General features: G+C 42.3%; 1 protein-coding gene across 3 annotated transcripts in view; it reads right to left on the bottom strand.

Annotated features, from left to right (window-relative positions):
* Nucleotides 1-12,500, bottom strand: part of ptch1 (patched 1) — an 89,243-nt gene that overhangs the window by 29,387 nt on the left and 47,356 nt on the right. For 2 of the 3 annotated variants that reach the window (XR_006761835.1, XR_006761834.1), the window contains exons 13-14: nt 4,185-4,303; nt 3,170-3,314 (exon numbers count right to left, since the gene is read on the bottom strand). Coding sequence is in view for 1 of the 3 variants with exons in the window: in XM_045707129.1 (XP_045563085.1) it covers nt 1,784-2,093; nt 2,684-3,314; nt 4,185-4,303 (1,060 nt within the window). In the remaining 2 variants the exon portion in view is untranslated. Of the gene's footprint in view, nt 1-1,783; nt 2,094-2,683; nt 3,315-4,184; nt 4,304-12,500 lie in introns of those variants that run through there. The other variant, XM_045707129.1, reaches the window with a different exon arrangement.

Raw genomic sequence — 12,500 nt, forward strand, 5'->3', positions numbered from 1 at the left:
ACGCGGAAATGTACAAGCACTTCAACCCGCAACGCGTCACCAGCGGTGTCCAGCTGTTGTTTACAGGCTTAGGTCGACATGATTCCTGTTGCTGGAGAACAACCGCAGCTAATGAGGATGCCTGTAGAACATGACAGCTAAAAAGTGTACGGTGCAAGCCTGTGTGTTTGTATGCAGGTACAGTGCATTTGGAAAGTATTCAGACCCCTTGACTTTTTCCCACATTTGGTGACGTTACAGCCTTGTTCTAAAATGGATTCAATTGTGTCTTTTTTTGTCCTTATCAATCTACACACAACACCCCAAATTTGGCAAATGTACTCCAAATCAAACAACTGAAATATTACATTCACATAAGTATTCAGACCCTTTACTCAGTACTTTGTTGAAGCACCGTAGGCAGTGATTATAGCCTCGAGTCTTCTCACCTGTATTTGGGGAGTTTCTCCCATTCTTCTCTGCAGATCCTCTCAAGCTCGGTCAGGTTGGATGGGGAGCATCACTGTGCAGCTATTTTCAGGTCTCTCCAGAGATGTTTGATCGGGTTCAAGTCTGGGCTTTGGCTGGGCCACTCAAGAACATTCAGAGACTTGTCCCAAAGCCACTCCTGTGTTGTCTGGGGTGTGTGCTTAGGATCATTGTCCTGTTGGAAGGTGAACCTTCGCCCCAGTCTGAGGTCCTGAGCACTCTGGAGCAGGTTTTCATCAAGGATCTCTCTGTACTTTGCTCCGTTCATCTTTCCCTCGATCCTGACTAGTCTACAAGTCCCTGCCGCTGAAAAACATCCCCACAGCATGATGCTGCCACCACCATGCTTCACCGTAGGGATGGTGCCAGGTTTCATCCAGATGTGACGCTTGGCATTCAGGCCAAAGAGTTCAATCTTGGTTTCATCAGATCAGAGAATCTGGTTTCTCATGCTCTGAAATTCTTTTATGTGCCTTTTGGCAAACTCCAAGCGGGCTGTCATGTGACTTTTACTGAGGACTGGTTTCCGTCTGGCCACTCTACTATAAAGGCCTGATTGGTAGAGTGTTGCAGAGATGGTTGCTCTTCTGGAAGTGTCTCCCATCTCCACAGAGGAACTCTGGAGCTCTGTCAGAGTGACCATGGGGTTCTTGGTCACCTCCCTGACCAAGGCCCTTCTCCCCCAATTGCTCAGTTTGGCCTGGCGGCCAGCTCTAGGAGGAGTCTTGGTGGTTCCAAACTTCTTCCATTTAAGAATGATGGAGTCCACTGTGTTCTTGGGGACCTTCAATTCCTCAGAAATGTTTTGGTACCCTTCCCCAGATCTGTGCCTCAACACAATCCTGTCTCGGAGCTCTACGGGCAATTCCCTCGACCTCATGGCATGGTTTTTGCTCTGACATGCACTGTCAACTGTGGGACCTTATATAGACAGCTGTGTTCCTTTCCGAATCATGTCCAATCATTTGAATTTACCACAGGTGGACTCCAATCAAGTTGTAGAAACATCTCAAGGATGATCAATGGAAACAGGATGCACCTGAGCTCAATTTCGAGTCTCACAGGAAAGGGCCTGAATACATATGTAAATAAGGTATTTCTGTTTTTTTGTCTATAATAGACTTGAAAACATTTCTAAAAACCTGTTTTCTTATAGGGTATTGTGTGCAGATTGTTAAGATACATTTTGAGGTAAAACATTTTTTGAATCCATTTTAAAATATGGCTGTAACGTAACAAAACGTGGAAAAAGGTGAAGGGGTCTGAATACTTTCCAAATGCACCGTACATTATATATGTATTGTATATGCCTCACCTTGCAGCCAGTCCCTGAAGTAGTGGAGCCACATGAGTGGCAGCTGGCCGTTGTCCTCCCTCAGTACGTAGCGGATCGTGTTGAAGCGGAAGTGCAGCTGGTAGAGCAGGGGCTGCGCCTGGGAGTACTCCGCCCGCTGGGTCACCACGTACATGTTGTAGAAGGAGAAGAACTTGAACTGGGCCCCGATGAAGTCGTACTCGCTGGTCTCCCTGGGAACGATGTCGGTCAGCTCCAGCCCGTCCCGTACCCGTGTGGTCCCGTACAGACTGACCCCCAGCAGGACCAGGAACAGCAGGATGACTACCACCTGAAGAGAGGGAGGGAAGGAGGGAGGGGGGAGAGAGAGAGAGGGAGATAAGTACACAGCACGCCGAACATGGGTGGCCCTTTACGGACTGAAACCCGAAGACCACAGAAACATCCCACGTTCCAAAGTGGACTAGAGGGGAGTGTTGAGATGGGCCCCGGTCAAAATAAGTGCACAATACAGGGAACAGGGTGCCATTTGGGACGCAGACAAGAGCACGTAAATACCGCTGGCAGGACCTGTTTTACTATCCCAGTTTAGTCACCCATCTCAACACTCCAGCCAGCATAATGTAGTGTCTGTCTGACCACAGACTGAGTCAGTCAGGTCAGGAGGTCAGTTTAAGGGCCCACCCAGGAGAGAAGACAGAGATATTCTTAGTCAGAAACTGACCACAGACTGAAAGCCAGGTCTAGCCCTGCTGTAAGATATCTGACTACTAGAACATATTCTAACTTACTACTGAAGCTCTGTGGTTAGATAGGTCTGACTCAGCAGGCTCTGCGAGTTAGCCACCGCTGGGGAGGAACACACACACACACACACACACACACACACAAACACACACACACACACACACACTGACTGACCTTGGTGGTTGGCTGCAGTAGGAAGGGGGCGTAGTGTTTCTCTGCGAAGGAGGCCAGGGTCCATCGGGAGCAAGGGGGCTCCAGACAGCGCAGCCCCAGAGAGGCCTCTCCAAACTGAGACAGCAGATCCCTGGTGGAGCTGGCACTCTCCCCCGTCACACACACCCCCTCCCCCGCCTGGGGGGAGACAGGGGGAACGCCAGAGGAGGCCGGGGGAGGAGGGAACGGGACTGAGCCGGAACCACGGCTACCGTTGTTGTTGTTCAGGTTGCCGTGACTACTGCTACTCCCACTCCGGCTGTGATGGTTGCTATGGTGGTTGTTGTTGCCATGAACACCGTGACTGGCGTTGGGGTTGCTGGCGGGGCCGGTGGCTGCGGGTGTAAACGGTTGTACGGAGATCTGGGACCTGGGTTCGGCTGTAGTGTAGAAGGCCTGAGTCCTGGGGTCGTACTCTGTCCTCAGCTGGACGGTAGACTGCATGGTGATCTGAGTCTGCTGGGAGAAACCATGGCTGCTGTAGGAGGGAGGGGGGGTGCGGAAGGAGGTAGGAGGGGGGCTGTAGTGACTACCGTCTGCTCCGTCCAGGTAAGCCTGGGGCTCGATCTGGATCACCCTGTTAGCACACGGGCTGGAGAGACACAGACAGACAGAGAGTTAGCACACAGGCTGGGGGACAGACAGACAGACAGACAGACAGACAGACAGACAGACAGACAGACAGACAGACAGACAGACAGACAGACAGACAGACAGACAGACAGAGAGTTAGCACACAGGCTGGGGGACAGACAGACAGACAGAGAGAGAGTTAGCACACAGGCTGGGGGACAGACAGACAGACAGACAGACAGACAGAGAGTTAGCACACAGGCTGGGTGACAGACAGACAGACAGACAGACAGACAGACAGACAGACAGACAGACAGACAGACAGACAGACAGACAGACAGACAGAGAGTTAGCACACAGGCTGGGGGACAGACAGACAGACAGACAGACAGACAGACAGACAGACAGACAGAGAGTTAGCACACAGGCTGGGGGACAGACAGACAGACAGACAGACAGACAGACAGACAGAGAGTTAGCACACAGGCTGGGGGACAGACAGACAGACAGACAGACAGCTAGCAGTGGCGCTGGAGATGTTTGGTACACGTGCACGTGTGTACTTCTGGGAGCGTATTGAACGTGTGCCTCCGCGAGTGTTATGGAGCTGAACATGCACAGACAGGCAGGTGATGTTTAATAAAGAGAGAGAAGGATAAACAGACAGACAGACAGACAGACAGACAGACAGACAGTACACTCTAAACAGTAATTAAAGGATCAGTTAGGGAAGTTGAGGTAGAGATACACTCAGCTGTAATCACATGGAAAAATATGACACATGACACACCTTTGTGAACCCCAGGGTGGGGAGCGATATACAGTGTGTGAGTGTGTGTGTGTGCGTGTGTGTATATGTAGAGTATATATATGTGTGTGTGTGTGTTACCTGTAGAAGCAGCAGAAGATGTCAAAGCGGCGGTCCTCTCTGCGATACAGGTCCATACTGAGGATGGCAGGGAAGATGAGCAGCACCATGGCAAAGTTAAACACCACCACCACCGCAGCCTGGCCAGGGAGAACACACACACACACACACACACACACACACACACACACACACACACACACACACACACACACACACACACACACACACACACACACACACACACACACACACACACAATTGGTTAACTTATCAGACTGCCATGAGTTGGGAGGGGGTAGTCTATAGAGTTCCTAAAGGGGTCTACGCGGAATACGCAAACCAGGCCGACGAAGGGTAGCGCGGTGTCGCTTCTCATCACAAAGAGGCCGGCTTCTTATAGCGTGCTCGGGCACTACCGTGTCAGGTGAAGATTGTAACGCATCCAATCATTCGTTCCGTAACCATGGGGGCAGTGTTGTGTAGGTAATGAAGCTTGCTTGGTTCTTTGATCTGATCTATAGGCTATAGGTTATGCATGAAAGTAGCCTATTTTGCATTGATAAGAAAATATAGCATCAGCAACTGTTCAAACAATAAACCAAACAACGGTATAGCCTTATTAGAACCCAAAAAGTTATTTTGTTTAGAAGTGATAACTAGTCATTTCAGGCTACTGGTAAAAACAGCTTTAAGATATGTGCTTTTTCTCCACGACTAAATCATGATGACATTCTATTTGTAGCTGATATGGGAGTGAATACATTGAAACAGCATATGAAACTGGGATAACATTGTAGGTTGCTCAAGCAAGTATACGAATATTTACCGGAGCATATTATTCCATTGGAAATCTGATTATTTCACATGGAGATGAGGGAAGCTAATCAACTTCAAAATCACTGAAGCGTCAAGATCAAATCAAATCAAATTGTATTTGTCGCAGGCGCTGAATACAACAGATGTAGACCTTACAGTGAAATGCTTACTTATGAGCCATTAACCAACAATGCAAAATATTTACTAAATAAATTAAAGTAAAAAGTAACACAATAAAATAACAACAAAATAGTCAATGTGCGGGGGTACAGGTTAGTCGAGGTAATTTGGACATGTAGGTAGGGGTAAAGTGACTATGCATAGATAATAAACATCAAGTAGCAGCAGTGTAAAAACAAAAGTAAACAGTCAATACTACGGGTGGCCATGTGATTACTTGTTCAGCAGTCTTATGGCTTGGGGGTAGAAGCTGTTAAGGAACCTTTTGGAACTACACTTGGTGCTCCGGTACCGCTTGCCGTGCGGTAGCAGAGAGAAGAGTCTATAACTTGGGTGATTGGAGTCTTTGACAATTTTTTGTCTTTCCTCTGACACCGCCTAGTATATAGGTCCTGGATGACAAGAAGCTTGGCCCCAGTGATGTACTGGGCCGTATGCAGTACCCTCTGTAGCGCCTTATGGTCAGATGCCGAGCAGTTGCCATACCAGGTGGTGATGCAACCGGTCAGGATGCTCTCGATGGTGCAGCTGTAGAAGTTTTTGTGGATCTGGGGACCCATGCTGTCTTGGTTTAGTCTGCTGTCTTGGTTTAGTTTGGCATTAAATAAGCAGCCTATTTTGCATTGATAACCAAACATAATCTTAGCACCTGTTCAAACAATAAACCAAACAACATTGTAGCCTTATAGAATCACCCCAAAATGTAAGTGATTATTATTCTAGGTTAAAACTGATAGCCATGTGGTTTTTTCTTCTTGAAAAACATTTTTTTTTTTTGCTGATATGGGAGAAAATACATTGAAACAGCATATCAAATTAGGATAATCTTGTAGGTTACACTGGCAAGTATAAGAATATTTGCCGGGGCATATTATTGAATTATAAATCAGATTAGTTCACATGGAGATGTGGGAAGCTAAAAGGCTAGTTAGCTTGCAGTGTTTAGCCAATTTGCTAGCAAGGGAAGACAACAAGACAAGACACTCTTCTTTTGTTTTCACAACAAATGAGTAGAAAACAAGAAAGTCCAAGAATCCACCCCAAAAGTTATTTTGTTTAGAAGTAATAACTAGTGATTACAGGCTATTGTGAAATGGTAGAACCTGCTGTAGCCAACTAGCTAGTCATGTACTTTTTTCTCCATAACCAAAACATGAAGTTGTAATTTTAGATGATATGGGAATGAATACACAAGCAGCTTATCAAATCAGGATAATGTGTTAAGTTATACTAGTATAAGAATATTTGCCAGGCATATTCTTTTATTATAAATGATTTCACATGGCGATGTGGGAAGCTGAAAAGGCTAGCTAGCTTGCTATGTTTTAGCCAGGTTAAAGCTAGCTACCAAGGCTGCCAGCTAGCTACTAGTACCCAGGGAAGGCGACTCTTCCTTGTTTTCACAAACTAAAGACAAAAATAAAAGACTTTGCTTTCGGATCCTTGTGAATGGGAGTGGGACTGGAGAGGATATCATGTTACAAAAGGTGTCACCTACTCCAAAAATAAATGTTTACCTGGCTAAAAGAGAAATAATATAATATCTATTGTTTACAGGAATCACACTCTGCAAATATAGATGAGGAAAAGGCCTGGGAGGGAGAAATACATTTTTGTCATGGGCAAAGAAACTCAAAAGGGGTGGTTATACTAATTAATACAAATCTTGTTCCAATTGTGCAAACTGTACAAACAGATCCTCAATGAAATTGATTATTTTAAATATGCTATTGGACCAAAAACAGATCTGGCGAATTAATCAATATTGGCCAAATAATGATGATCCACACTTCTTCTAAAATATTTCTAATAATCTATTGAGTTCACAAGCAACGAATGAATCTATTATTATGGTGGGAGATTATAATACGGTTTTTAGTACCTCAATGGATCGTAAAGGAAGTCACACTACAAACTATCACCCTCAAGCACTTATGAAGGTCATGAATAGCATGGATACATTAGAACTAGTGGATATATGGAGGCTGAAAAACCCTCACCTCGTGAGATATACATGGAGGAGGCTTAATCAAGCTAGCCGTTACTTCTTGGTCTCATTCTTGCTGGCATCAAAAGTTAAAAAAAATATTAATAGGAAACCAAATGTGATTGGACCACCATCTAATTGGCCTCCATATAACTTGCAGAATTTCCACGTGGACGGGGATATTGGAAATGGAATAAAAGCCTATTGGATGACAATTTGTTCATAACTAAGACAAAATAATTCATAATTGATTTTTTTCTGCACAACATAGGTACAGCAGATCTCCTTATTGTATGGGACACTTTTACGTGTACTTTTAGAGGCCATTCAATTCAACACTCATCATTAAAACAAAAGCGGTTTAGGTCAAAAGAGAATAGACTAATAAAGGAAATAGAGGAAATAACAGAGCAGGTAGATGGTAATGAAACTGTACTATAGAGGTACAAAATAGGTTATAGGAAAAACAACAAAGAGGTAGGCGGTACAACAAGGAGGTACTTATTCAAGAACGATCAAGTATAATGTATTACAAAAATAAAGCAAATTGGAATGAAAACGGTGAAAAATGGCATTTTTTCTTGAATCTTCAACATAGAAATGCTACCAAAAAGAATTTACAGAGATCATCCATGATTCACAAAATGATATTTTGAAAGAGGAAGCAAAATATTTTACGCATATGTTTTCTTTTCAGTTTCCTCCATTTTCACTGAATGATGTTAACTGTAAGGATTTCTTTCCTAATAATAATAATAATAACGTAAAATGAACAAATTTACAGAAAGACCTGTGTGAAGGCCAAATTACAGAAGAGGATCTTAATGATGCAATTAAATCTTTTCAGTCTGTAAAAACACCAGGGCTTGATGGTATACCAGTAGAGGTACATCAGACCTTTTTTATGTACTAAAATATCCATTATTAGCATGTATTAATTACAAAAAAAATGTAGACTTTCAGGAACTCAGCAAGGTCTGATTTCAATCTGGCGAATCCTGGCGAAATGCAAAGAGGTGAATCTCTTATACAATGGGTAAAAATGATGTACAGCAACCACAGATGTAAAGGAGTAAATAATGGTTACTTCTCAGAAAGTATTGAGCTTTTAAGAGGAGTAAAACAAGGCTGTCTGTTGTCTCCATATCTATTTATTATGGCCATTGAAATGCTAGCTATCAAAATTAGATCCAACAAGAACATCAAGGGGTTAGAAATTCAGGGGTAAAAACAAAAGTGTCAATGTATGACTCAAGTTTTTTGTTAAGTTCGCAATCTAGATCCCTGCACTGTCTTATTGAAGATCTTGATCACTTTTCTAGCCTCTCTGGACTAAAACCTAATTATGACAAGTGTACCATATTACGTATTGGATCGTTAAAAGACACATTGTTTACACTACCTTGAAGTTTACCAATAAAATGGGTGGATGGTGAAGTAGACATACTTGGTATTCACATCTCAAAAAATATAAATGAGCTTACCACAATCAATTTCAATAGAAAGTTTGGAAAAATAGATAAGATTCTGCAACCATGGAGAGGTTGGTCCTATCACAGTTTACTTACTTACTAATGGCGCTGCCTACTCCAGACGACTCGTTTTTAAATCATAAGAGCAAAAAAGATTTCATTTTATTTGGAACGCTAAGGCAGACAAAATTAAACGTGCCTATTTATATAATGAATATGAGTTTGGGGGGCTAAAATTATTAAATATTAAAGCTTTAAAACTCACTAAAAGCTTCACTCATATATAAATTATACTTAAACCCAAAATGGTTCTTCAGTAGATTATTAAGAAAGGCTCATCCTTGGCCTTTTTGCCTTTATACAGATTACAACTTCTCATTTCCCGAATCATTTAAAATAAAATTGTCACGGCTGTCGAAGTGATTAGACCAAGGCGCAGCGGGTTGCGTGCTCATAATTATATTTATTATAGCGAACACGGAAAAACAATAAACAAAGAACGACAGTTAACAGATTTGCAGGCTAAACAACAGCAGTGCAAATACAACTACCCACAAACAACCAGGTGAAAACAAGCTCCCTATATATGACTCTCAATCAGGAACAACGATGTACAGCTGTTCCTGATCGAGAGCCACACAGACCAACAAAGAAATATACAAACTAGAAAAACCTAGAATACCAAAACAAGAACATACACCAAAACCCCAGAACACATAAATAAAACACCCCTCTACATACACATAACCCCCGAACCACATAAAACAAATACCCCCTGCCACGTCCTGACCAAACTACAATAACAAATAACCCCTATTACTGGTCAGGACGTGACAAAAATGTTGTTTAAAATATCGCCCTTTCTTAAACAAGCCATACAAAGCTGGTTACAATTTCAGTTTTATCCTCAAGAAAATATAGAGCAAAAATTACAACAAATGTTATGGTTAAACTCAAATATACTGATTAATATAAAAACATTACTTATGGGAAAAATTATATTATATTTAATAATGATATTAGGTATAGAAACGGTGGAGTTGTGTCACATATGCAGCTATTGAAAATATATGGGAATGTCTGCTCAATCCAAACTTACAACCAACTGATTGCAGCACGACCACAAAAATGGCGGAGACAAGTGGAAAAGGGAGAAGGAAGGGAACTTGTTTGCCTGCCATATATTAAAGGTGAAAATTGTCTGAAAGGAATTGGCATAAATAGAAAAATATACCAGTTTCATTTGAGGACAAAAATGTTGACAGCTGCGCCATACAGGTTGAAAATAAATGGGAAGAGATTTTCGATGTACCGTTTCCATGGCACATGGTTTATGAACTGGTACACACCAAAAAAGTAGCGTTTTTCAATTGAAATTATTATAAAAAATTCTTGCCAGCAACAGAATGCTATATATATGGGACATACAACAATCTCAGCTCTGTAGATTTTGTTGCGAAGAGACTGAATCACAAGATTATTTATTCTGGTATTGCCCCTACATAGCTTGTTTCTGGTCACAGGTTCAGGAATGGTTAAAAAAATCACAACATTCATTTAAAATGAACTCTACAAACAGCAGTGTTGGGCGATTTAGAAAACCATGGTCAGTCAATAAATAATATAATAATACTCGTGGAAAAGATTTTCATCTTTAGCTCACAATCTGTGGATACTATATGATTAGAAAGTTTATAAATGTATGTAAAACATCACAGCACAATTGAAAAGTATATGGCACATGGAAACCAAATGAGGGTGGTCTATAGTGATAGGTGGGATGGGCTGAGAGTGGCTGAGGGGTGGGATTAAAGTTATGTTGTTATATAACTGCTTTATATAAAACTATCATGTACAGTACCAGTAAAAAGTTTGGACAAACCTACTCATTCAAGGGTTTTTCTATATTTTTAGCTTCATGAGGTAGTCACCTGGAATGCATTTCAGTTAACAGGTGTGCCTTCTTAAAAGTTAATTTGTGGAATTTCTTTCCTTCTTCATGCGTTTGAGCAAATCAGTTGTGTTGTGACAAGGTAGGGGTGGTACACAGAAGATAGCCCTGTTTGGTAAAATACCAAGTCCATATTATGGCAAGAGGAGCTCAAATAAGCAAAGAAAAATGACAGTCCATCATTACTTTAAGACATGAAGGTCAGTCAGTCTGGAAAATGTCAAGAACTTTGATAGTTTCTTCAAGCGCAGTCTCAAAAAACATCAAGCGCTATGATGAAACTGGCTCTCATGAGGACCGCCACAGGAAAGGAAGACCCAGAGCTACCTCTGCTGCAGAGGATATGTTCTTTAGAGTTACCAGCCTCAGAAATTGCAGCCCAAATAAATGCTTCACAGAGTTCAAGTAACAGACACATCTCAACATCAACTGTTCAGAGGAGACTGCGTGAATCAGGCTTTCATGGTCGAAATGCTGCAAAGAAACCAGTACTAAAGGACACCAATAATAATAAGAGACTTGCTTGGGCCAGGAAACACGAGCAATGGACATTAGACCGGTGGTAATCTGTCCTTTGGTCTGATGAGTCCAAATTTGAGATTCATTTAGAATTCAAGGCACACTTAACCAGCATGGCTACCACAGCATTCTGCAGCGATATGCCATCCTATCTGGTTTGCGCTTAGTGGGATTATCATTTGTTTTTCAACAGGACAATGACCCAACACACCTCCAGGCTGTGTAAGGGCTATCTGACCAAGAAGGAGAGTGATTGAGTGCTGCATCAGATGACCTGACCTCCACAATCCCCCAACCTCAACCCAATTAAGATGGTTTGGGATGAGTTGGACCGCAGAGTGAAAGAAAAGCAACCAACAAGTGCTCAGCATATGTGGGAACTCCCCTGTTGGCAAAGCATTCCAGGTCAAGCTGGTTGAGAGAATGCCAAGAGTGTGCAAAACGAAAGGTGACTACCTTGAAAAATCTCAAATATAAAATATATTTTGATTTGTTTAACACTTTTTTGGTTACTACATAATTCCATATGTGTTATTTCATCGTTTTGATGTCTTCACTATTATTCTACAATGTAGAACATTTTTTAAAAAATAAAGAAAAATCCTTGAATCACCAACAAACTATCATGGTCCAAACATGTCAAGACAGTCGTGAAGAGGGCCCGACAAAACCTTTTCCCCTTCAGGAGACTGAAAAGATTTGGCATGGGTCTCCAAATCCTCAAAAGGTTCCACAGCTGCACCATCGAGAGCATCCTGACCGGTTGCATCACCGCCTGGTATGGCAACTGCTCGGCATCTGACCGTAAGGCGCTACAGAGGGTAGTGTGAACGGCCCAGTACATCACTGGGGCCAAGCTTCCTGCCATCCATGACCTATATAATAGGCGGTGTCAGAGGAAAGCCCATAAAATTGTCAGACTCCAGTCACCCAAGTTATAGACTGTTTTCTCTGCACTCGCTGTTTGTTTGTTATCTATGCATAGTCACTTCGCCCCCACCTACCTGATTACCAGATTACCTCAACTAGCCTGTACCCCCGCACACTGACTCGGTATATAGCCTCGTATATAGCCCTGTATATAGCCTCGTTATTGTTATTCTTATTGTGTTACTTTTTATTTTAGTCTACTTGGTAAATATTTTCTTAACTCTTCCTGAACTGCACTTTTGGTTGAGGGCTTGTAAGTAAGCATTTCACGGTAAGGTCTACACTTGTATTGATTTCAGCGCATGTGACAAATAAAGTTGAATTGGATTTGATTTGAATGAGTCGGTGTGTCCAACCTTTTGACCGGTACTGTATGTAATATGTATATGGTAAACGTCTATGTAAAATGTATGCACTGTATACGTAGTAGAAAAGCTGTAAAAAAAATAAAAAATTCTAAGATATGTGTCCTCCGAAGA

This window comes from Salmo salar, chromosome ssa24 (genome assembly GCF_905237065.1).
Source record: "Salmo salar chromosome ssa24, Ssal_v3.1, whole genome shotgun sequence".
Lineage (NCBI taxonomy): Eukaryota > Metazoa > Chordata > Actinopteri > Salmoniformes > Salmonidae > Salmo > Salmo salar.